The sequence below is a fragment of the Mustela lutreola genome, chromosome 12 (assembly GCF_030435805.1).
Source record: "Mustela lutreola isolate mMusLut2 chromosome 12, mMusLut2.pri, whole genome shotgun sequence".
In the NCBI taxonomy this organism is placed as follows: domain Eukaryota; kingdom Metazoa; phylum Chordata; class Mammalia; order Carnivora; family Mustelidae; genus Mustela; species Mustela lutreola.
Window position 1 is genome coordinate 25003443 of NC_081301.1, and position 26882 is coordinate 25030324.

At 40.6% G+C, this 26882-nt stretch overlaps 1 protein-coding gene and 1 long non-coding RNA gene across 4 annotated transcripts in view; one reads left to right on the top strand and one right to left on the bottom strand.

The window, feature by feature from the left end:
* Nucleotides 1–3609, bottom strand: part of RAD23B (RAD23 homolog B, nucleotide excision repair protein) — a 43566-nt gene extending 39957 nt beyond the window's left edge. Inside the window, exon 1 of one of the 2 annotated variants that reach the window (XM_059141602.1) lies at nt 3120–3609. In XM_059141602.1, the coding sequence (XP_058997585.1) occupies nt 3120–3185 (66 nt within the window). In that variant the 5' untranslated portion in view covers nt 3186–3609. Of the gene's footprint in view, nt 1–2491; nt 2555–3119 lie in introns of those variants that run through there. The other variant, XM_059141603.1, reaches the window with a different exon arrangement.
* Nucleotides 2663–26882, top strand: part of LOC131812285 (uncharacterized) — a 30240-nt gene continuing 6020 nt past the window's right edge. Inside the window, exons 1-3 of one of the 2 annotated variants that reach the window (XR_009346300.1) lie at nt 2663–2832; nt 19845–19959; nt 20656–20861. This is a non-coding gene — a long non-coding RNA (uncharacterized LOC131812285). Of the gene's footprint in view, nt 2833–3709; nt 3917–19844; nt 19960–20655; nt 20862–26882 lie in introns of those variants that run through there. The other variant, XR_009346299.1, reaches the window with a different exon arrangement.

A 26882-nucleotide genomic window follows, 5' to 3' on the forward strand; every position in this document is an offset into this window, starting at 1 on the left:
TCTCATTTTGTTTCTGTACTGTTTGACTATAAGAGGAGGCAGATTACTTACCATAGTAAAAACTTGCAATGATTACACTAAAGGCAGTGCACGGGAATGGTCAAGTAAATAACCCAGAATGGTTAGCAAGTGCTAAGAAAATTTTGGCAGCTGTAAAAGGGGGAGAGGACTTTTCAGCATTCAAAAACTAAAGCTAATACAAACAATATAAAAACAAATTCCATTGCTTTCCCCACTTTGTACATCTACTCTATAGCTTTTGAGCTACTAGGTCATGAAGGCTCCAGGCTCCCAAAAGACCCACCACAGTCCACATGTGCCTGTACTCCAGTGCTGACACTCAAACCACCAAACATATACATGTTCAACAAATGAATCACTCCCATGATTCCTCTTATCTCAGTCTTGTCTTGCATTCATTTTTGTTCTGCTCATCTCAAGTTCAGAGTTTCCATACTGGCAACTTCAAGCTTACTTAATTTTCTTACTTCTAGGTAAAAATCAAACAAGGACAAATCTTTGAGTAGCCAAAATCAAGGTATCTGAGAGCAAAAACTGTTCATTTTATGTGGATCTCCCTACCGGTCTCACTAAAATCCTATTTTCTCCTCCTTTATTTTAGACCTATTTCTAATAACCTTGGTTACCTAGTTTTCAAAACAAATTAGAAACAGGACACTTAGAGCTTCCTTATATTATTACAACTTTCACTGTTTCTTTTCTTACAGGAATTTTACCTAAATAATGTATCAAAAATAGGTATTAAAAAAAACCCACTATAAACATTTCTGAAATTTAAGTTCATTAAAATGAAATCCTACAATGGGGGGCCTGGCTAGCTCAGCGAGTGGAGCACCGATTCTTGGTCTCAGAGTTTTATGTTTGAGCTTCACATTGTGTGTAGACATTACTTAAAAAAAGAAATCCTACACGTCATTTAATGTAAATGTTCTACACACCACTGATTAAATGTATTCATTTCTTGCTCCAGATTAACAATGTTAGTTTTTATGTTTATATAAACAAAACAAAAATATATTTAAACAAATAGGAACAAAAAGCTGAAGCCACTCTCTGTAACAATGGTCCTTCTGAAAATACACTTTTAGAAGAATACTTATAAATCATATAACTCAAGCCATTCCTTGGAAGTAAACTGGTAAATAGTTAATATAGTGAGGAGCATATACAAAAACAATATTGGCTCTAAGATGCACAAAGTGCAGAAAGAGCTATTCAAATATCAAAGAACATTCAGTGGAGCTGTAGAAAAGTTACTGTATAACTTCAATACACCCACAGGTATTTACAAAAACCTCCTTTAGGTTTCAATAATTCTGGAGTTAATTCTGAATATTGTAAGCTGGTAAAGTTCCTGCTGCACCAATATTACTGCAAAGAACCAAAATCAAATAGACATTTTATAAAAAGTTTTGTCTGAAAACATTATACAGCTGCACTTTAAACTTTCATCCTTTAACTTATTAGTACACACTCAGCAATAAAGAAAAATTCAAGAAAAATTTGACTTCTATTACATCAATCCAGAGGGCGTCAGTTTCTAATCTGTAATTGCTATCTCCTGTACCTTTAAGAATTTAATCACAAAGTATACTTTTACATATTCTTGCAATAAAATTATTTTGTGCCACAGTTCTAAAAAGATTGAACTATGTTTCTTAAATAACTGAAGAGGTGCAAAACTTCAGATTAAATGAGACAGGTAAAACATATAACTATATCCTCACCCAAAGGTATCCGTTACAGATTTCATTTACTGACCACCAATTAAACGCCATTTAATAACCTCACATCTCCGAAAGGCAGGTACATAGCAAATAAGACAGAAGCACAAATGGAACTGATCTAACAGCCAGACCCTGACCTTCACCAAAACCAGAGTCAACTATTTTTAAAAATACAGATGGGTAGAAAGCAGCTGGTTTAAACTAAACATGACAGTCTAAATGATGTACAGAAGCACAATTCCAAAACAACAGCAAATTCACACCGGTGGCATATTTAGATTCTTGGCATAAAGCTGTACTGACTTCAACACTGTGGCTCTTTTTGCAGTCACAAATACAGAAGATGGCACGAGAATCTACCACGTGGACTTCTGCAGTGTTCGAGGGTTTAACTGCAGAAAGATCCAAAGTTTTAATTTTCTTCTTCTTCTTCTTTTTTTTTTTTTCCTACCTTGATATGCTATTATTTGAGAGCTGGGAGAAGAGTGCAAGGTTTCCCGTACCTACATTACAAGACTTCTAACGCAAGAGGAGTCAATCTGGAAGTGAGTTTGAGCCTGGATGTGAAACAAAAAAATCTTCACCACCAAAGAGGCCTGGAAGTGCAATCTACGTATGGGTGTGGGCTCGGTGGCGGGAGAACTGAGGCTACAGGATTCAAGATAGTATATGCCAATAAAAGGGTCGCCAGTTCTGGGGAGGAGGGGGCAAAGGATTCATTTTCAACACTCCTCTCCACTCACCTTTCCCGCTGCGGCTGACGGAACCTGATACCTTTTTTTAAAGCTCATTCTCTCCAGTTACCACCTCCCAGACTTCAGCGCCTAACCCGGTCCACGCAGGAGTAGTGACGACGCCTACATCTCCCTCCCGCACCTAAGGACCCAGAGAGGCCGACTCCATCACCGAGGAAGCCTTGACCTCCCCCTCCCCCTCCGGTCCCACTACTGAGAGCTTCCCAGGCCCAAGCCTGCGGTGCCCCGCGGCCGTGTGCTCCACGCCATATGCCACCAGGGCTTCGGCGTCCAGCCACTGCTTCCCCTTACTCCTGCCACAAAGCCTGCGGCCAACTCCGAAAGCTCAGGTGGGCCGTACACCGCCGGGGCCGGGACCCCGGGCCCTGCCCAGGGCTAGCAGGCCTTATCCAGCGCCCGGGGCCCGAGCCCCAGGCTCGCCGCACACTCCCGGGTCTGCTGAGAGGGCTTTCCCCGCTCGGCTGCGCTGCGAGGCCCCGCTCCGGGTTGAGGCCCCCGCCGGGCGCACAGAACCGCCGCGCCGCCCCCCGCCCAGGCCCGACGGGGTCCTCGCGCTCCCCGCGGCCCGCGCGCGGCCGCCCCCGCCCTGCCCGGGCACGCTCCCCGCGGCTCGCACCGTCTCGTCGGGGTCGATGTCGATCTTGAAGGTCTGCTGCTGGAGGGTCTTCAGGGTGACCAGCATGGTGCCGGCGCGCAGCTCCGCTGCCGGGCCTGCTCCGGGTGCTGGCCGCTGGGCGGGGTCTGTGGCCTGGCGGGGCCCCGGGGTCGCCCGCGCTCCTCGCGCACTCGGGAGGAAGGCGGTGGGGGTGGGGGCTTGTCACATTCGCCCTGCGGAGCGGCCTGTCCCCCAGCCCTGGGCCCGGGCCGCGCCGCTACCTCCGCGACTGCGGCCTTCCTCACGAGTTCTGGCCGCCGTGCTTCCCCACGCTCCCGGCGCCGGCTACTGAGTCTGCAGGAGGCACGAGGGGCTCTGCGAGACAAGCAGAGAATCCGCTAGCTCACCACAGGCTGGTGGCCGCCATCAACGTGACTCGCCGAGACGCGCCCCCTCCCCCACCTGAAAAAATCTGGGGGATGGGGCCGGGCCGACGAAGCGCGCAGGCGTAGGGTGCGGCGAGGCTGTGCGCAGGCGCGGTCAAGAACTCCGCCCCGGAATTGGGGCGGGGCGGATTGCGGCTCTGGAATGCCGGCGGCCTGGATCGGGCGTGCGCAGGCGCAGTCAGTGGGCGTCTGGAGGGCTCTCGGGGCTTCCTTGTGGCGTCTGCAACCGGGGCGTTAGGCTGCCCGCGGCTGCTCCGCCTACGTCCAGACTCCTCCCGGCTGCCTGAGTTGCGCAACCCGTAGCCGGGGAAGCGCTACGTGGAGACCGCGCTAAGTGGAAGCCGAAGTCTGGAGCTGGGGAGCTGGAGGGCGGTAGGTTGGGGCGGGGTTTGAGAGAAAGGCTCGTGGTAACCAAGGTACGGGGCCGGCGCTTACCGGACGCTTTCGGTATGGATGAGCCTTTGTGGTGGCGACTCGAATTCCTCACTCTTGAGAGTGCAGACCCCAGTGCCGGATGCCTAGGTGGACCTTGGGCCTGAGTAAGACAGAGGAGGTCAAGCTCTCCAACGCCTCCGTGGATAGAACGGTCCAGTGGCTCCTGTCACCGAGAAGTAAAAGTCCGAGTTCTTGGAATTGGATTCATAGCCCCTGCCTCTCACTTCATCCCCCTCCCCTCCCTGGTTCTTGGGGTTGTTGGTGGGTACTAGGCTCCCGCCTAAAGGCCTGCCTTCGCCTTGGCTGCGCCCCTGTACGAGCCCTCTTTACCCAGATAGCTGGGTGGCTCACTTGTCTCCCCTCCTTCAGATCTTTGCTCAGATGTCACCTTCTCCGTGAAGTCGACCCTAATCCTCGGCTTAGAGCAGCAACTTCCCAACTGCAGTAGCCTACTCTGTTACCTCCATAGCATTTATCATCTTCCAGTTGCTGCATAACAGAGATATTATCTTTGTCGTCTTTTCCTCCAAGCCCCAGACTGAAGCGGCACAAAGGCGAGGGTTTTGTTGTGTTAACCGACGTGTCTCTAGCGTGGAGAAACGTGCCTGGCCGCAGGCACACAATAAATATTAGTGGAATGGGTGAATGTGCTCCCAGTCCCTCAGCAGTAGGGAAGGAAAAATTGCACTCAACTCTATTGATTATTGGAGGCGGGTAAAGACAAGGAATGTAGGTGAGAATCCCATAAGGAGTTAGCTATTTGTAGCATGCCCATTGACAGATAAGAAAAGTGAATACAGAGATGCTGAGTAATGTGCCTGGTGTCACTCACCTAGGAAGGGACAGATCCAGCATTTTAACCGGAACAGAATGACTCTAGAGCATGTGCTCCTAGGTGCCAGGCTATTCTGCCTCTTACTAAGGTACCATGTGGCAAATTTGACATAAGCTCGTTTGAGTATAAAGGAAAGTTACAGTTAGACCACTAACCATGTGGCCAATTGCAAATTACATCTCTGCACCATCATCCTGACAGATACAGTGTCACTGCTTGGTTTTTCCTGTATTTAAGAGCTCAGATACAATTCTTCCATGGAACTTTCCCTCACCAACTTCCCTCTCCACTAACCTGGCATTTCCCCTTGCACAGCCCGTTTGTCCCTGTATTGTAATTCAATATCTAATCCTCTGCCCTCTGTATTTCTGTATATCTACTGTTAGTCACCAGGTGATCTCATCTTGTTCGTGGTTTTGAAATACCTCCAGCCAGGACCTGTCCCCTTAGCTGTACATAGAGTTAGCCAGTTGCCTACACAATACCTTCAGTTAGAATATAACAAGGGTCTGAAGCCTATTATGGCTAAGCAGAACCATTGATTTTCCTCTGGACCTCTCTTCCGGGTGAAACCTGCCTCTTTACCAGTTTTCCCCCACCTATAATTTATGGCAGCACCACCATCTACCCAGGTGCTCAGACCAAAAATCTAGTCATCATCCCTGGTAAAGCTCTCCTCTGTTCCTATTTCCTCACCCACCACATGTAATCCATCATTGAGTCCTGTCAATTTTATTCTCCAAATTATATCCCAAATTCAGCCATTTTCACCATTTCTGATTTCTCCAACCCTAAGCTAATCATGATGCTTCACCTGCTTCCCAACTGGTCTCTCCGCTTCCCTTTTCCCCCCACCAGCCTCCCTAGCAGTCAGAGTAATCTTTTTCAGCCATAATTCACATCATGTCACATCTATTCTTAATACCTAATTACACTTTAGAATACAGTTCAAAGTCTACCTGGCTTTGAAGCATTCACATGATCTGACTCCTGCCAAATGGTCTGGCTTCATCTCTTTTCTTCTGTCTGCCTCTCATTCACTGGCATCGATTCTTTCATACCTCAAACAGGCTGAACTGGTTCTAACCTGTGGAACTTTGCAGATGAGGTCACTTCAGCTTGAAACCCTCTCTTCCTACATCTTCAAATGTCTAACTCCTCATCTTTCAAATTCCAGGTCGTGGTATACTTCCTTAGAGAGGACTTCTTCAACAACTGCAATGATAAATGATAAATGTTAACTCTTTAGGCGAGACACTATCTACTTTATGTGGATAATCTCATTTGAGCCCCAACAAAACTCCATGAGATAGGTACGACATTACCCTGGCTTCAATTTTTTTCATGGATCTACCTGAAATTACTATTTTTCAACTTGTTTATAGTCGTCCACATTACTACTCAGTTCCCACTTCTGCTTTTTGGGGAGAGGAACTCACGTGCCTTACTCACGGCTCTTTCCCAAGCATCTAGGTCAGTGCCTGGAACACAGGTGCTCAGTAGCTTATATTGACTGAATCCCAACCCACTTGCAAGCTGCATGAGGCCAGGTGCTATGTCGGTCTTGTTCAGAATGGTATTTTTAGAGTCTAGCACAATGTGAATGCTTAATATACACTGAAAAAATGGTGAAGTCACTTTAATTAAAATGAGTTGATTTAGTTGAAATTTTAACAGTTGTAAGAAATTATTTGAAGCCATTTTATAATTTATTATAAATTTAATTCATTCATTATAATTAGAATTTATTTTTATAACATTAAGTGTATTCATTATATTTATTTGTTATAATACTAAAACCTTTTTCTGTTACAGCTGCTCTTATCCATCTGCAGAAAAAAGGAGGTGAGAGATGCCTCTCCATATATTAGTGTATGTTTTAAAGAAAATCTTTTGCTCATGGCAAAATAAATAAACAATATAGGAAGGGATTGATTGAAAATACATCCCCCTCCCCAGCCCCTAGAAATAATAATTGTTTTGAGAGTCTTTAGACATATTTTAAATATATGCAAGAATATATCCCCCCCCCAAATAGTTGTGGCAACAGTAGATTTTAAATGCCAATTGAAAGATTCACCTGATACATTTTCTAAAGTACAGTGTTCAGATAAAAAGTTGTTTTTGTTTTCTTTTAATTTCTAGAAAAACTGTAGGCCAGACATAATCACTCTGGGCCCAATATCTCAGGTTGGACAGGTTGTATGCCTCCTTGTTAGATATAGTTGCCTTTACCTAGAGTCCCATGGTTCATATAACAGATGATAGGACCCCATCCCTGGCCCTCCCAACACAGAGGCCGAGGACGTGAGGATGCTTGTGAGCAAGGCCTTGTAGGATAGGCCTTGGGCTTCTCCATGAGCTATTGGCCAAGATAAAAAGATGGATGGGAGTAATTGATTCCAAATACTTAGGAACAAACCAGGTAATTTTGCTTGCATTTTTGGAAATCAGTCAAATGATTTCAGGGAAGAAGATGAGCAAGCTGAGATACAGCAACTGCTGACTTAGAAAATGTTAGGGCAAAAATGCCAGACTTCAAGCCATTCATTCAGCAAATAGTTACTGAGACTCTCCATGCTGGGAACTCCTCTGGGTGTTGGGAATACAATAGGGAAAAAAACAAAGTCCCTGTCCTCATGGAGTTTATATTCTTGTGGGATAGTAGATACATAGATAATGAACTAAAAATAAAAAAATATTTATAATCTGTCAGGTGATAAGTGCTATGTTTTAAAAAGCACATGAAGAGGGGGCACCTGGGTGGCTCAGTGGGTTAAGCCGCTGCCTTCGGCTCAGGTCATCATCTCAGGGTCCTGGGATCGAGTCCCGCATCGGGCTCTCTGCTCAGCAGGGAGCCTGCTTCCCTCTCTCTCTCTGCCTGCCTCTCCACCTACTTGTGATTTCTCTCTGTCAAATAAATAAATAAAATCTTTAAAAAAAAAAAAAAAAGCACATGAAGAGGATCAGTAGTGCTCAGAAGAAATAGGGTTGCTACAGAGAATGGTGCCAGACATCTTTCATTCTTTTCTCCATCATTCTTTTTCCCCTCTTCTTTGCCCAGCAGTGGGTTCCAAGAAGGCTGACCTATGGGGGCGCCTGGGTGGCTCAGTGGGTTAAGCCTCTGCCTTCGGCTCAGGTCATGATCTCAGGGTCTTGGGATCGAGCCTTGCGCGTCAGGCTCTCTGCTCAGCCCGGAGCCTGATTCCCCCTCTTTCTCTGCCTGCCTCTCTGCCTAATTGTGATCTCTGTCTGTCAAATTAAAAAAAAAAAAAAAAAGAAGGCTGACCTGTATGGACTACCACAACTGGCTTCCTGGGGAGTCCTGGCAGGAGATAGGAGTGAACAAAAAGAATGAAGTTAGGGAATTTATTCTTTTTTGTGCCCTTGATACAAGGTCATTGCTTCTGTAGGGTATCCTTCCAAGGGGGCAGAAAGGTACCCAGTGAGTCAGTGGGAGTGGTAAATGGAATCACTCCTGCTTCCTTGGCTTGCTTCGTAGATCCAACTGGTCTTCCTACTGGCAACAGAGTGCCCTATAGGGTTTTCTGATTCAGCGTGTAGATTGTATCCTAGAGAATGAAACCCTCCTGTATAGTATTGCCTCTGAGGTGGTACTTCAGCTGTACTATCTGCAAGCCATTCCATTGCTCTCTCAGATTGGCTCTTCTGGAGAGAGCAGTATCTGAAAAGACTAACAGGTCCTATGATCATGGGATCACTCCCAAACCTCCATTGTGAAGTAGATCCTCTGATTGGATGCTACGATGGGTGGGGTTCCATGTCTGTGGATCAGGTACTCTGTAAACTCCTGTACAGTGATATAGACTAAAACTCCCCTGGCAGGAAATGTAAGCCTATACCAAGAATAAATGTCTTTTCTTGTGAGAACAAATTAGCCCTACAGTATGCAGATTGCCCAATGTAGTCAACTTCCCGCTAAGTGGCTGGTTGATCATTCAAGGAATAATACTATACTGATAACTCAATACTGGTCTCTCTGGCAGTTTGGAAATTCAGAGATGATGGTAGCTAAATCAGTCTTACTGAGAGTTCCTGCCAAGAGACTATGCCGAGTCTCCATCTCTGCCACTGTGGTCTCCACTCATGTGGCCATCATATTTCTACTCTTGCATCCTTAAAGTCTGTTCTGAATACAGTAGTCAGATCAATTCATTTACATGCAAAACCCTGTAATGGTTCCCCACTTCAATGAGTAAAATCCCAAGTCTTTACAATGCCCTTCCTCCTTCCTCCTGTTCATTATTTTCCTGACTTGTTTAGCTACACATTTCCACAAGTTCACTGTGTTCCAGTTGCACTGGCCTCCTTACTGTCCCTTGAACTGGCCAGGTCCACTCCCACCCTGGTCTTTTGTTGTCTCCCTGAACCACTCTTCTGTAGACAGATAAACCCTTTCCTTCACCTCCTCCAATCTTTGTTTGAACTTCACCTTCTCAGTGAAACCTGCCCTGAGCCCTTTCTCATCCCACTTAATATGACAAAATGCCTGACACTTCTCTGCCCAGCATTCTTACGCTCCTTACCCTGCTTTCCTTTTCCCCCTATTAAACTTACTGTCTTCTAACATTCTACTTTATTTATCTGTTGTGTTGCTTGTGTAGTGTCTGTCTTCCCTGCCAGAAGAGAGGGCTCTGTGTCTGTTTTTCCCCCTCACATACTTTAAGCACCAGGAAAAGTGCCTGGAAACAGAAACAGAACTCAATTAATAATGAAAGGAAAATTGAGCCACCCATGAATAAAAGCGAATTAAAACAAGGTGATACTTTTGTGTTAAAATTAATGATTAAGACTCTGTAACCTCCCCATATACCCACAGTGTGTGGGAAAGATGTTTCCATAGTTTGCTAGTGAGTTTACAACCTTTTGGAAAGCAATTTAGCAATATAGCTGGTTCTTAACTTCTCGAATTTCAGTTCTCATACACTCTACATGAATACCTCCGAAACTACTTTCCTCAGCATAGTTATCTAACTATGACTTGAAAAGTTGATTTAATGGTGTAGTCATCCAGCCAGTGGGGCAAAGGCCTGGCATTCACATGTTTTATGTTTAAACAGTATCATTTACACAACCCCAACATTCCTTTTTCTCATTTGAACTGATTTTCTCATTAGTTTTGCAAGACTAGGAAAACTGTTAGCAATAAATTGTGAAATAGATCTTTTGCTAAAGTTCAATATGTTTAACAGTTTTGGTTCTTTTGTTTTCTCATTTTTCCCAGCTCAACATTCTGTTTCTAATTTGACAGCCTTTTTCATTTCCAGCTAAAGTTGATTTTAATTCATGATTTATTTCAAGTATACCTGACTTATCTTTGGAGCTAAAAATCATAGCTGTTTTTTTTTTTGTTGGAATCATGTTTATTAATTACTTTATTATCATTTATCCTCCAGTATTCATTGGGAAGCAGTGATATGCCAGGCCCTACATAGGTTGGGCTTCCTCTGCCCTCAAGAGATTAGTAGGAGAAACAAACAAATAGCTGTGTGGTGTGCTGGGATTGGGGCAGGCTCCAGGAAAACAGTGAGGCTTGATTAACTCTGGGTGGGGTGGGAGCTGGACACAGGGACTCAGCATCTTTTCAGCTCTATCTCTCTTCCACAGCTGGTCATCTAATCTATGTATTGGCCAAATGTTCTGCAAATTGTAATAGAATTAAAATGCTATCTTGTCATAAAGGAAACTAAGAATAAATTAATACAATTCTATGAGCTTCTCTGAAGAAACTCTATTTAGAGCATTTAAAAAACATCTTTTTTAAACTTTAAATGGAAAGTGTGTGTTCCTTTTCCATGGACCCATGTTGATTATTTCTGGTTTTGCAATATCTGCCTGCCTGTGTTTTTCAGAGTGGTTATACTATGTATAAATTAAGAAGAACCCCAGGACCCAAAGTGTTTGAAGTTTAGATAGCAATTGCCCCCTGATACATATTTTCTTGTGTATTTATTGCTATATGAAATTGTTTTTATACTCTAGTTTATATATAAACTAGTTATATATATAATTATATGTAGACATATATATAATTACATATAATTAATAGAATTGACTACATGAGGATTTCATGACCTCATCATGTAATAACAATGTAAACAGAATAACAAGCATGCAACCAACTGGAAAATATTTCCAACATGTGACAAATTTAATATCCTTAATATATAAATTACTCAGAAATTGGAAAGAAAAGCATTGTGATCCAATTAAGCAAAAGCATAAGAGGTTTGTACAGAAAATTCATGGAAAAAATACAATTAGTAGTGCTTACTATGTACCCAGGTGTTTTTCTAAATGCCTAATAGATTGACTTTTAGCCCTCATGTCAATTATGAGATGACTCTGATCAAGTTACTTAACTTCCTGTGCTTCAGTTTCCCTCCGCTGTGCACATGTCTAAGAATTTTTCTATGAAAAATGCAAAGAAGTTAAGTTGCTGGGTTGTAGAGATTGTTTATTTTTAATAGGTCTTACCAAAATTCTATCCACATTGCCATGTCAATGTACATTCCCATCAACACGGTTTGAGATGATCACTTTCCCCCAACCCAAGCCAACACTTAATAAGCTGTAATTCCCCTTTTTTGCCAACGTGGCAAATCTCTTCTGCCTCTCAAGAATTCAAATCATGCTGAGCATCGTTTCATGAACTTCATGACAATTTGTGTGTCTTTTTTGGAGAAAGGTCTATTCAATTCTTTTGCCCATTTTTGAGTTGGGTATTTTTTTATGTTGAATTCTAGGTGTTTTCTACATATTCTGGTGGTTCATCCTTAGTCAGATATGTGATCTGGAAATATTTTCTCCTGTGAGTTGCCTTTAATTCTATTAATATTATCTGTCTTAGTCTACTCAGGCCATGATAACAAAATACTGTAAACTGTGTAGTTTATAAACAAAAGAAATCTATTTCCCATAGCTCTGGAAGCTAGGGAGTCCAAGATCAAGGTACTGGAAGATTTAGTTCATGGTTAGAGTCTACTTCCTGGTTTATAGATGGCAGTCTTTTCACTATGCCCTCACGTGGTGGAAGGGCTGCGAGCTCTCTCCAGAGTCCCTTTTATAAGGGCAATAATCTCATTCTTGAGGACTCTGCCCTGATGCCCCAATCACCACTCAGAGGCCCCATCTCCTCATGCCATCATCTTTGGGGTTTGGATTTCAACATACGGATTTTGATGGGACACAAATATTCAGACCATAGTAGTGTACTTTGATGCACGAAGCTCTTTAATTTTCATGAAATACAATCTTTTTGTTTTTGTAACCTGCGCTTTTGGTGTCATGTCCAAGAAATTGTTGTCACTTCCAATGTCATGAAGTTTTCCCCTATGTTCTCTTCCAAAAGTTTTATAGTTTTAGATCTTATGTTTAGGTCTTTGATCCATTTTGAGTCAAATTTGTTTATGGTGTTATGGAGGGGCCAATTTCCTTCTTTTGCCTGTGGATACTAGACGTTAATTTTTATTACATTTGATAATTTTCCGTATTGCAAAGCCCCTTGAAGAGCACTGTGTCTTATAATCCTTTATATCCCTTGCAATACCATGCATTTAATAAGAGCTCAGTGCACTTTAAAAAAATACTTATTTTTTTAAATACAAATAACTACTTATTTGTAGTTACTGACTACTGCATTGAAAATATTACTCTGTACCTTAATTGTAGGACCAGCTCATAATAGGCAATTAAAAATGTTTATTGAATTATGGGATTGAATATACTTATTCTGAGGAATTTCATTGTCAAAGAAAAAATATTTTTTCAATTAAGTGATATTGACAGGATTGGAGAATGAGGATTATTGTAAACATTGTAATACATGATACATATATATTAAAAGAGAATGATATAAATACCCCCAAAATACTGTACATAGCCATTTTCAAAGCACATACTTCTCCTTTGAAGATGGTGAATTAAAATGAAGAATTCACTATTTTTTTTCCTCTCTTCCAAATCTTTTTGAAATAATCCAATTAAAAGAAAAGCCATAAGAACTCTGGAAAACCAAAAAGGGTGATGTGATAGTTGCATAAAAATGTTCCCAATTAGGGGCACCTGGGTGGCTCAGTGGGTTAAGCTGCTGCCTTTGGCTCAGGTCATGATCTCAGGGTCCTGGGATCGAGTCCCGCATCGGGCTCTCTGCTCAGCAGGGAGCCTGCTTCCTCCTCTCTCTCTCTCTGCCTGCCTCTCTGCTTACTTGTGATCTCTCTCTATCAAATAAATAAATAAAATCTTTAAAAAAAAAATGTTCCCAATGAACAAAGCTTGCTGGCACTACATCCTTGTATAGTCCCCTCCCACAAGGAAGCTGGAATTTAGCCAGTAGATAAGTGACAGTGATGCTGCACCATTTGAATCTAAGCCTTTAAAAGTCCTGGTGGTTTCCTCTTTTACACTTATTATGGAGGAAAATAGCTTTTTTCCTCTACCCATCTTAGGTTCATTGGTTAGGGCCCTGCAGATTAGACCAACTAAAGACAGATTAACAAGAGAAAAACAGAAGAATTTAATAATAACTGGGCATTGCTATATACATAGGAGAACTCAGTGATGTGTAACTCAAAAAGGTGGTTAGAACTTGGGCATAGATAGTATCTTAGCAAAGCACAATGAATTCCTAGAAAAGTGACAAGACAAAGGAAAAGGGTTATAGACTTCTTAGGGTGGCAAACTATGGGAAGGTAAACATTTGGGGGAAACTAATGGAGTAGGTTGGTTTGTGCAGGTCCATTTCCGTGTTGGCTTTTTGTCTTTTTTCATGGCTATAAAAATTCTCTGTGAGAGAGGAGTTATGGCAGTCCTCATTTCTCAGAAGTTCCTGCTTTTGGTCAGATATGGAAGTTCTAGGTAGATTTCTTTCTGCATCTGTCAATTCTCTTTTGCCTCCAGCTCAAAATAATTCTTATGACAAAGTGGCATATTTTGGGGTGACATATTCTGGTCCCCTACACACTCTTAGAAGCTAGCAATATGTGAAAAGGTCTTTAAGATTTTTTATAATTTTTTATATAATAACTCTATTTCTAGGTATTATTCCTAAGGGAACATTCAGAAATATGAACTCCCTTTTACAAATAATAGTTACATATCATTGTGAATTATAATAATAAGAATTGGAAGGTGGACATAGCCCTACTGTTGAATGCTAGAAGAATGGTTCAACAAATTATGTTGTATACATTTGTTAAAATTGTTTAGTCATTGAAAGTAATGATTTTGGAGCATATTTACTGACAATGAAATGCCACTCATTCATTTATTCATTCATTCTGCAAATATGTGTAAATAGTGTGTGTCAGGCCTTATTTTAGGTACTGGGTTTTCATAGTGAACAGAACTCTCTTATGGAACAATTACTCCCCTGGAACAGTCATTCAGGAGACAACAGAAAAAAAAATAATAAACAGGCAAACAAATTTATTATGTATAGTGGTGATAAATGCTAAGAAGAAAAATAAAATCACAGGAGAGTTACTACTGTTAAAATATGATATCATGATACAATGTTAGGAGATGTTTATATAGTGTAATCCTAATTTTATAAAGAAATAAACAAAACCCTTACCACCACAATAAATACATGTACATAAGGACAGAATAATGACTTGGAAAAAAATTAGAATATTCACAGTGCTTAGCCCAGAGTAGGAGAATACTTGGTAATTTTTTTTATATGTTCCCACTTTCCAAATTGTCATAATGAACATTTATTAGAATCAGAAAGCCACAACACACACAAATCATTGAAAAATCCATAGAATTAAGTTTAAAATGAAAACACTAATTTATACATGTTTATTATTAAGTTCATTATTATGAACTTAATACAAGTTTATTATTAATTGCTTAAAGGAACATGACATTTGTCAGAACCCATAAAATGTACAACATGTAGTGGACCCTAATTTATACTATGAATTCTGAGTGATAATAATGTGTCAGTGTAGTATCATGGCACATAATAAAGGTATAACCGTGGTATAGAATGTCCATAGTGGGAAAGATGGTGTTAGGGTGGAGGATAGGGGATATTTGAATTCTCAGTACTTCCTACTTAATTTTGCTGTGAACCAAAAATTACTCTAAAAAATAAAGTTTTTCTTTTTAAAGATTTATTTATTTACTTGAGGAGAGAGAGTGCATGTGTGCACACGTATGAGTTGGAGGAGGGACAGAGGGAGAGGTAGACTCCCCACTGGGCACAGAGCCTGATGTGGGGCTCTGTCTCATGACCCACAAGATCATGAGCCAAAATCACGAGTCAGACGCTTAATAGACTGAGGCACCAGGTGCCCCCAAAATAAAGTTTATTAATTAAAAAAGCAGAAAGTTAATACAACAGCCATAATGACGTCAAGCATAGAATTTCTTTAAAGAGGAAATTTTGGAAATATGCTTTATCTCAGTAAATTTGGCACAAATCACAGTCCTCTTTCTCACAATTCCGGAAGCACAGTTTTTTTAGTATCCCATGGTAAACACATCCATTTATAAGGGACAAACCAATATTTACCAAACTCCTCAAACTGCAATACAAAACCAATGTCTGTTTTATTACTTAAAGAGTGCTGTCATGTCAGCTGGAATACATGTGTTGGTGTAAGCAACATTTTTTTCTGTGAAGTCATGGAAAAATGCTTTATTATCAGAAGATTGCCTGGAGAGCCTGAAATTAAAGGAAGTGGTAGCTTGTTTTATGATTTGATTATCAAATGAAGTATTTCTCAAAGTGTAGGTCCATGGACTTCCTACGTCAAACTCACCAAGGGTGTTTATGAAGTACAGATTCCCAAACACTAACCTAGATTTACCTTATCAGAATCTCCAGGTATGGACCCCAGAACTGCATTTTTAACAAGTACCCAAGGTGTTATTTATGTGCATGGAAGTTTGTAAACCACTGGTACTTGGTTAAAAGGTAATGATGCACTTTCTCCACAATGGGAAATTAACAACTCAAGGGTGTTGGTAAGACATACTTTTCTCTAAATCTGCTTTGAGAACACTGCTAATTTCAAGCTCTGAGCCTCTGCTTTTCTCTTGATTCCTTGACTATGTTAGCTTTCTTTAATTACTGTCAAGTCATCATAGAAAATCATTCCTTTTTCTCTTCATATCACTGCCCAGAGTTATTAAATTCTTTTTTATGTATTCTATAGAGGGATAATTGTATACAGTGACAGTCTGATGAGTTTTGACAAATGCATATATCCATGTAACCAACATTCCTGTTGAAAAATAGAATATGCCATCATCCTATCCTAGGAAGTACACTAGCAACCACTATTATGATTTACATCCCCACAGATCAGTTTTGCCTAATCTTGAACTTCATAAAATGGTATATTGATTAAGAGCTAACCCCATAGTTGTTATAAAAGATGACACTCATTTTTCCAAGTTATTTTAAGAGAAACTACTCCAGACAACTCTTAAGAAACTCCAACATATTTCAGTTTTCATTGGTAAAGGTGAAATTCCTTAATTAAGAGTTCTTTGCCTAGAGGTATAAACAGGATTCTGCTGAGGACTTTACAAACTATCCTTCTGTAGCCAGTTAAGCCTTCAATTAAAACCAGCTTTAATGTATCCAAGTTGTAAAACTCTGATAGGAAAAGAGAGAATGCAATTGGAAGAAATTTTTCTGACTCTAAAGAATGATATCGTGTAGCTTTTGCAAGAAATTTCAGATCAACTTTTTGAAATACAATTAATAATACTTTGTAGGAAGAAAGTTTGGAGATAGGCAAATATATGCCATTTGATTCACAGACTGTGGAATACCAAGTCTGGTCCTAGATTAGATTCCAAAAAGGATTGGGCAACGTCTTCCCCAAACTTGGATTTCACCATAGTCTTACACACTTTTACGTTTTCAGCCCCAAAGTAGCAGTCCTTTTTGAAGCCTAAAGGAATGTGACATCATTTGAGAAATAGTACATCCTTTCTACTATCCATTATCGTAATTCCCTGGGTCCATAACACTTCCTCTGGTCCTTACCATTTGTGCATGTTTTCATTCTTCCAGGAATTAAACATTTCTGCTACTATTTGTGTGTTTCCATGTCACTCTTGTAGCATTGTCATTTACCTCCATCTTTCTCATTGTTCATTCTGTATCCTAACTTAAAGAGCTCTATGTCAACACTTAAATTTCTTTTTAAGAATCTCCCCACCTTTTTCTCCTCACTGGAGTTGTCCAAGGTCATATTTCCAAGGACTTCTTGGTTCTGTCTTCTTTTGGAAACTTGTGAAATTATGCCTGTATTTTAAAAAATATGTTGAGGTCTAGCTTCCTAAAGTCTTCTGTACATAAGCTTGCCCTACTTTGAAGATGATGTGGCCATGTTCTTCCAGGTTCCCACCCCTTCCACTCTGAAGAATGGCTTCTTCCCATTGGTTGGAAGCAGAGCACAATTATTTCTATTACTTCCTTTACCCTCTAGGACATGGAATTGTTAGGAAGACAAGTGAAAAACTGCTTTTATCTGAATGAAGTATCCAAATGTTATCTGCATTGTGTATGCTCTGCCAATTTTGTGGCTTTCCTCCATGTGGCTCAGCTCTGCTTCCATGAAAACATTGCTTCTGTTCTTCTCCTCTTTCATCTTCATCCAAGCGTTCAGAGACTCCGCTGAATCTATTGTTATCACAGCCTACAGTGCTGCTCCGTCTCCTTCCAACAGGTCTTTGTGCACACACACCCTTCTATTACTGTGTTCCCATGGATCTCTTCCATTTCACCAGCTCTCAGTGGTATCTGTGAGGTCTTGTTTGTCACCCTATGCTAAATATCAAAGTTGCTATGTTGCTTATGTTCTGTGCATGATATCTGGACATCTGCTGCCTACGTTTTCTTTCTGATGTCCTTCCTGGTTGTTTTCTTATTGAATCATTCAGCACCTCCCTTACTGTTGAAATTCTTCCCAGCCCCTCCTTAATGTCATTCATGGAAACCCATTTCAGTTTAATCTAGGTGTTTTTTTCTCCCTTCCCATCTGTTTTCCATTTACAACCCCTTTGGCCAGATGAGTTGGTATCGGACTAAACACATTCTTTTCAGTCTTTGAAAAATTCTCTTCATTCCTGGTCAAATATCCATCATTCCTACATTTGAAGCTATGGCTCTGAAATAAAAATTTGTACCAAGTGTGTACCTAGTGGTTCACTTTTCATATCATATTTTTATTCTAAACAGTTGCCTTTAAGTCTTTTATGTCCCAAATTTCACATCATCTTGAGATATTTTCATAGTCTATTTTGATGGGCTTTCATTTCTCTGAACTTGGCAAGTGATACCTTTGACCAACCTCAGCAGGCTCTGACATGTGCTAGATTTATACTCAGGAAGATAACACCCGTTCTTGCATGACTTGATTGTGTCAATTCACAGACATTACCATATTCCTCACAAAGGGGTCAGTCCCAGTGCTTGGCTTTTCCTTCATAACTTTATCATTTCATGTGTCTTCTTCCTCTGTAAGAGAGCATTATTACAAGTGGTATAGTACAGTAGAAAGGAATTTTGTTCCTTTTGTTCCAAGCTACTTGTTATTTGGTAGCTAAGGAGGACAAATAAGTGAATTCTACAAGACTCAGCTTCTTTATCCTCCAAGTGGGGGATAGAATACTTACCTTATAGAGTTATTGTGATGATCTAATAAAATATTACAAGTGAAACCACTTTATAAACTAAAAGTAGCACAAACATAGGTTTTAAGAGTAATCATTGGATTATTTAGTATTCCTCCACTCTGAAGAGCACATAAAGCATTCATGAGAAGTCTCTCAACATTGGCTCCAACCCCATATTAACTCATTTATTGAGTGCCTCTTGGAAGCTAGGTCCTCTGTAAGGAGAAACAAGGCATGTGCACAAAACTTGGTGGTGAATACTCGGCCAGGAAGAAACTGAATTCGGGAAGGTTTCCTTTCCCCAGAAGATTCAAGTGGGCATTGACATATCTGTGCCATGTTCTTTGTTCTTTGGGTTTTAACACTTCAACAAGTACTTCTGGGCACCTGGAAGTCAGCCCAGTGGTGTGCAGGAATCTATTCATTTTTAGAACGCTGGACCTCTGGCTTGTGCTGGATCCAACTTAAGCTAACTTCATCTGGGAATATGCCACAGTACCCTCTTCTCCACCCTAACCATGATGGGATGGCATGGTTCTCTAGCGAGTTTGTAGGACCAACATAATAGCAACCAACTGTGATAGTACCAACTAAAGTCACATGCATTGAATCCCTGCCATGTGTCCATACTTTGTTAGGCTCTTTCTATACATCAGTGCTTTTCAACCATTAAAAATTACTGCTCTCCTTTGGGGCGCCTGGGTGGCTCAGTGGGTTAAACCGCTGCCTTCAGCTCAGGTCATGATCTCAGCGTCCTGGGATCGAGTCCCGCATCGGGCTCTCTACTCGGCAGGGAGCCTGCTTCCCTCTCTCTCTCTCTGCTTGCCTCTCCGTCTGCTTGTGATTTCTCTCTGTCAAATAAATAAAAAAATAAAATCTTAAAAAAAAAAAAATTACTGCTCTCCTAAGAATTGCTCCCCATTCTTAGACATGTTTTTCTTAATATGACATTTTAATACCACAGATAACACTGTGTGCTTGTTTAGGAACTGTATATATGTAGGTAATTTGTGTGATTTATATGGGAAGAGAGTGAGATCTTTTTACCTTCTCCCCCAAGAACCAATTTTCACCCCCCTGAGGGTGATATTACCCCCACTGAGAATGTGTGTGTGTGTGTGTGTGTGTATTCCTCCCCTTCCCTCAGTCATTCCCCAAGCAATCTGCAAACTGTGTCAAATCCTGAACCTACTACACAACTATTGGCCCCAGGGAAAGAAACCTTAATTCAGAACACTCCATTTAAGGAAAGGCTGCATTTTCTCCATAGAGCCCAACCCTCAGGTCAAGCCTGGACAGACCCCAGCTTGATGAAATCTTGTGGTCTTTCTCACATACTGTTTTCTTTGTGACTTCCTCCCCCAGGACCTTGAAAGGATGCTGAACATTCCTCATCAGAAACCTGAGGAGGACACTGAAAAGACAGCCACAATTTTCCTTCTGCTTTGCTGCCAAGTTTCTTGAGGGCTCAGCTGTTGGGGTAAGATTTGTAGGAGTTCATATATACATACGAAATCTATCTATATATGTAGATATAAAATAAAAGCACACACATACTGCAACCCTGAGGCTTCAAATGCTGTCTTAGTTTTCTGTCAAGGGGCTAGAAAATATGGAAATGAGGGAACATCATGGAAGGATAGGGAAAGAGGAGAGAGAGAGAGAGGAGAGGCCAGAAGACTAGAGGGGTGAGGACGGGAGGAAGAAAGAAAAGAAGAGAAAGTGTGAAGAAAGGAGCAAGGGCCTTGCAATCGGACAACGAGTCTGGTCACTTTGTGACCTTGGGAAAGTTATTCAAACACTCTAAGTCATTAAAAGACTTGTTCGACAGGGCCTATCTTTATATTTACGATATCTGGCATACAAAAGGTGCCCAGTTGTGTCAGTATTATTATCATCATCACATATCGGTAATAAAAGGAATTAGAATCAAGTAAGTTTGACATCCAAGTTTATAATCTTATGCTTATGCATACCAGTAGATATGGGCAGAACCACAAGGGCATTCCAGCACTCTGCTGATGGCAGAGGAAGACGTGTCTGGAGTTTCTAAGGGACCCAAAAAGTAGCCCTCCTGTTTCCCATTCAATATATGAACCATTTGAGATCTACGGCAAAGGAGTCATCAGTGGAGGCCAATATATGGCCCTCATTACTGGTCAATGCTACTTCACAGAACTTGACTGCTATCTTGGAGCAAGTGGAGTTCTCAGCATCAAACTTGGGCATTTGACCAACTTACTCATCAACCTCAGGCAACATTAGAACACGGCAACCTCCCCCACATGCAGAAAGATGCCTTTCTGTGGGTATTCTTGAAGAAAAGGAAAGGAAGCAAGAGCTAGACCATGCATGACTTCTTCTCCTAAACTCACCAACCAGGTAAGTCAGTTCACTTCCCCGGGAAGGGGTGCTGGGGTGGAGGAATGTGTAAGGGAACAGAAGAGGCCAGGTGTGTTCCGCCAGTGGATGTCCTTTGACCTGGACAAGATAAAACGAGAGGGGGTTGGATGTGAGAGTCTCAGCCTCCAACTGTCTCGTAGGTAGTGACAGAACTCAGAGAATTTCACCAGTCTATAGAACTGGCCCTAAGTGGGAGGAAGGGATACTACAGTGTGCTTCAAACTTGTTAGCAATGAGTTCTCTAGGGTTAAAAATAAAGATACCCATTTATCAACTTTACTGGTATAAAGGGTGTGTAGCACACAATTTATAAATGATAATAAAACACACACTACTCTCTTCTAAATTCCATGTAGCCAACTGATTCTCACTGAATGTTTTCACTGGTGTTTGCTCTAATGTTTTATCCATAGCCAGCCTGTGGATGCAATTCAATCATGAGTTGATAAATGGAGTCATTTCCACCATCCAGATAACAATAGATGTGAATAACTTACAGGCATAGACAATAGCAAAATGTAGTAAGATTATTTAGAAGTGACGAGCTTGCATATTTATGACCTTTGTTTTTAATGTAAATTAATTGTATGTTTGTATAATATACATTTTAATAATAGCTGTGTTTAACAGTCCAACTTATAAAAAGCCCAAAAATGTATCAGTCAGCACATCATCGAGGAGTGTCCCACAGTCCGAATTGTGTTCAGCCCTCACCTTAGGAGATACTGGGGTGCCAGAGGTGGAGCAAGGGGCAGGCTGGCTGTAGGGATTGCCAGGCAGGAAGAACAGCATCCACGAGGGGGCAGTGTGGGTCCAGGTGGTCCCTTATGTAGGGAGCCAGACCTCAGCCTGTGGTTACTGGTTGAATAATGACAAGCACCACCGCTGGAGGGACTTGGGGCTTCTCTCTTGGTGCTGACCAGGCGAGCAATCTGGAAACCAAAACACATGACCTGAGCTGCTATTGGAGAAGGGATCAGGGGAGAATCCTCCTGTTCCCAGCACCCATCTGGCTTCAGGACAGGACGGGACGAGAGCCGATTGCAGTGAGGTGAAGACTCACTCTGGACACAAGATGTACTTGGGGCTCAGGAGCTTGAGTGAGACAGAAGTTAATTAAATGAAATGGAGTTTGGGGCCTGTGGTTGAGAAGACCAGGGAGGGGAGACCAACACTAGAAGTCAAGCGGGATTTTCTAGTCTGCTAAAACACTTGGAGCCATGAGGGACACAAGCAGAATCACAGAAATCCATTTCCAAACTGCATTCTTTCCTGTACTTAGGAGCTGTGGCTGAGTTTTTAAGCAGGGGCAAGTTCTGTAGCACAACACATCCATCAGCAGATACTGTGATATGATAAAATACTGGATATTTAATCCTAATTCCATTTCATATGCTTACAGTCATTTTCTAAAAGCCTCACTTAAGGCTTAAATGCCTCTTTTAGGAGTTTGAAGATGTAGTTTCTTAGTGACTTACTTTTTCCCCTCTCCAAAATAAATCTAGCCAACTGAACAGAGCAAAAGCAAAACTAGTACCTGGAAAAATCACATTTTCTTGCTAATTTAGGCAAAATGGTCTTTAAAATTGTATAAACTGTACAAATCATTTATAAAAAGTTTTTCTCTACATTCCCCTGTTAGATTATTTCCTTGTTTAGTTTATGAAGGTCTAGCTTTGTCCTAAAACCTGAAAGCCCAGGATTTCAAAAGAGTTGTATTTATCTCTTCGCTTGCTTCGGGCATGAATTGCTCCTAGGCCATGGAAGACAAGTCAGTTCATATTGACGTGTAGGCCTTAGGTTAACAGAAGATCAGCAATTTTAGTTTGAGATAATACATCTTACCTTGTTATTTTTTTTTATAAGATTTTATTTATTTATTTGAGAGAGAGACAGTGAGAGAGAGCATGAGAGAGGAGAAGGTCAGAGGGAGAAGCCGACTCCCTGATGCAGGCCTTGATCCCGGGACTCCAGGATCATCACCTGAGCCGAAGGCAGTCACTTAACCAACTGAGCCAGCCAGGAGCCCTTACCTTGTTATTTTCAACAGTTTATGAACTGTTAAGTTCAGTGATATATTAGAAATAATGGGAAAACAGCAAATTGTGGGTGATTAATGTCTAACATAAATTAGTTCAAGTTCCTAAATAATTTATTTTTTACAAACAGTATATTATGTCTATGTTAAAAAACTAAGTCATCTTTTATAGGGAAGAATAAGAGAAAAGATATCAAAACTAAATGAATAAATAGGATCACAGTATACATACTGTTTTATAGCTCAAAAATATTTTTGACAGTACATAATTTTAAACATGTAGAGAATGGAGTATAATGAACCCTCAGACTCTGAATCTTGTTTCATCCATCGCTTTACAACACCGTCAATATGACATTTCATTTCTAAATATAGAACTTAATAAATAATAATACACCATGATCACATTTAAAAAATCATTATAAAAATGCCATAGTATCATTCAATATACAGTCATCATTCAAATGTTCTCAACTTTCATGTATGTGTGCACCAACATGTGTGCACACTTGGACTTATAAAGGTGATACAATGTATTGCAGTTGGTTAATATGTCAATTAAGTGTCTTAATCTGTAGGTTCTCCTGTCATTACTTTTGTTTTTATAATTTATTTATTAAAGATAACTTTTTTTTGGTAACTTACTAAATCACAAGTATTTCCCCATCATTCTTTAAGGTTTCATAATATTCTGTCATGTGGGCATTCCATGATTTATTTTCACAACCTTCTATTGTTGGATAATTAATTGTGCCCAATATTTGGACACCAATAGTTACTCAGTAACTGTCACCAGTATCATTCAATTTATTGTGAACAATACCCTAACACATACATCTATGCGGACTTGCTTAATTGTTTAAGAAAGATTGATAGATGCAGAATTCCTGGTTGAAAGAATCAGTGTATGTATCTCTCTCTCTCTCCCCCAGTGCTTTTTCCAATGGTTTGCTTTACTTCTCATGTAACGTATGGACTTGCTTTTGAATTTGATTTAAATTCAAACTCTCGAAAAATTGAGGATTCCTGCAGTAAATATTGAAACCATTTCTTTCTATACTGCTAAGGTTCAGGATTTGGTAAACAATCTTTCAATATGGAAGGGTCAGGAAGAGATTTATGGCAAGGTAACTCTACAGGTGTTGACAGTCAAAGAGCAGGTTACACTGGAAGGTGTCATGTGTCCTCAATGACCCACCCCTTTGGCTTGATGAGTCACTTTAATTTGAAATGAAAATGTCACTCTCTTTCATATGATTGATGAAAAACCCTGAACATGTAGACGGAATGCCTTGGAAAATATGTTCGCTCTTTCTTTGATTGGCAATGCTCATACTGTGAGGTTACAAGAAAGTCTAGTCTCCTGGAGGGAAGGTGAGTAGTTGTTACTGCCGCAGGGTAAAATTCCATAACTTCCTTTGAAAGCTCTCAGGAATTCATTGTGGGGTTGGATGAATAGGAAGGGGGTAGGGGTAACGATAAAATAAGATCAGCCATGAATGGGTAATTATTGAAGCTAGTACACAGTAATTCATTTCCCTTATTTGGAGAATGTGTGAAAATTCATGTCCATAATAAAAATTTAGAAGATCTCCCAGAGCAGAATGGCCAGTCCATGGCCTGTGCCCCTGGGTGGCTCTTTGGTGCTCCCAAGTACAGCCCTTGAGGCAAACATGAATAAGATTTCACAATATATTACTGTAATGGGTTTTTTTAAAAGTAATAACAAGTCCTTGGAGAGATTTCAAATGATATTCCACACAAGCTTGTGCTACCATTCACTTTTATTTCATGCAATAAATGAATCATACAGGAATATTTTACAAGGGAAATTATTGTAGCCCCTTGTCAGTGACACCAGAGGATTCTGCCTTATATCTTCTGTCAAGGAGAGCACTCTTACAGTGTAGTCTTTAAGAAAAAAACCTTCACAATCAGGAAATTCTACTTTCTGTGTAATCTGGTTTATAAAAGGTACACCGAAAACACCTATGGTATACCAAGCTGGGATTCATGAGTTAATACTGAATTTTTTTCTTTTAAACTTATTTTGAAAGTCAGGGATGCCCAAGGACCTGATATATTGTAGACCATCACCTAGAATGGCTCCAAAAGTTGGTGTCTAAAATTTTAATTGTAGATTAATATCATGTTCTGGGATGTTCATGGAATATATTATAGATATAAAGGATGATTATATTATTTATACAGATACTTGATCTATTAGATGCTTCCTCTTAGTTGGCTAAGAACTAGGTGTTGAAAATGCTGAGTCAATCACTCGACTCTTGTTAAATCACTTAACCAACCTCAGTGGTAATTCTCTGACATACAAAGAAGAGGGGATATTTCAGTTTGAGTCAGCAACCACCAGCAAGCAGATGGCTGATTTTTTTTCTTCTCCCACACCCTGACAATGAAACTAGAAAGCTATAACCCTTAATGAACATAAATTAGATCTCAATTATAAAAGACCTCATTTCATGAAATAATAAAGATTCCATTGCTTCAAGGGATTCTTCATTTTATACATAAGGAAACAAAGGGTGAATGAGGCTTATAAACTCAAGGTTAGATTGAAATCATGGTTTGTTCTGATTTAATGACATCAAGTGGCAAAATCTAAAATTCATCTGGCTACTTCCTTCATAAAATAAGAGCACATTTTATAATCTTTGTGAAAAAATGGATTATGTTCTGTCTGCCACCACCAACTGCTTGTTTCTCACTAATACCAATGTACACAATATCATTGCTATTTCTAGTTTGTCTATTGAGATATAATACAATGGTGAACAGAAGCCAGTGCCTCTGTCAACACATCAGACACACAGAGCCTGTCTACACATCTCTTCCCAACTCTGTGTTCTGTAACATCATGTGGATGGCTTGAAATCAGGCATGGTGGGAGTATTTACACTGCAGAAATTGGCACACGCTCAACAAGGACTTTTTTTTTCTTTTAATTGGGAGAACCAGTTTGCCTGTACACCACTTGATATACAATAGATGCTTAATAGCTGAGGCTTTAATATTTGTAGTTTCAGTCCATTTACAAATGACCATGAAGGTGCATTACATTCCGCAAGGTACTGATCAAGCCCAGAATCCTCAGTCTGATCTGACCCTTGTCCAGGTCTGGAACTTCATCTTTTTCTCTTTTTTTTTCTTTTCTTTTCTTTTTTTTTTTTTTTTTTTTTTTTTTTTTTGGTGCAAAATGGTGGTTTTATTAAAACACTGGGTCAGGACCTGTGGGCAGAAAGAGCAGCTGCATGGGGGTCTTGAGGAGTGGCTGATGATATACTCTGGAGTTGGGAGGAAGTAAGGAAAAGGGAGGTTTCAAAGGGTTTTCATATGCTAAAGAGGACCTACAAGATAATGCTAGAGAGGAACCACAAAATACCATGAGCCTTGCCATGGTCAATGTTGTTTTCCCCTCTAGCAAGGTATTAACGTTAAGATAGTTGGGAGAAGGGCACCTGGGTGGCTCAGTGGGTTAAAACCTCTGCCTCTGGCTCCAATCATGATCCTGGGGTCCTGGGATCAAGCCCCATATCAGGCTCTCTGCTCCATGGGGAGCCTGCTTCCTCCTCTCTCTCCCTGCCTGCCTCTCTGCCTACTTGTGATCTCTGTCAAATAAATAAATAAAATCTTAAAAAAAAAAATAGTTGGGAGATTCCTAGAAGAATGTCGTATTTGTCCCACCCAGCAGTGTCACCTTGTGCTTTGTTTTCAGCTAGCCTTCTGCTCCCTCATTTCCCACCTGAACAATTTTGACCCTTTAATCTTTAAGGTTGTTGGAAGTGGAAGGTCTCATCTTCTGTAAAATCTTACTGCTGAATAGGGGAGTAGAGCTATCACTACCTCTGGGTCACCTTTGGTCAGTTGGGGAACATATGGAGAAGTTACAAAATGGGGAGGCAGCTGAATCCAACACAGTCAACCAAGATGAACCTCCTTTA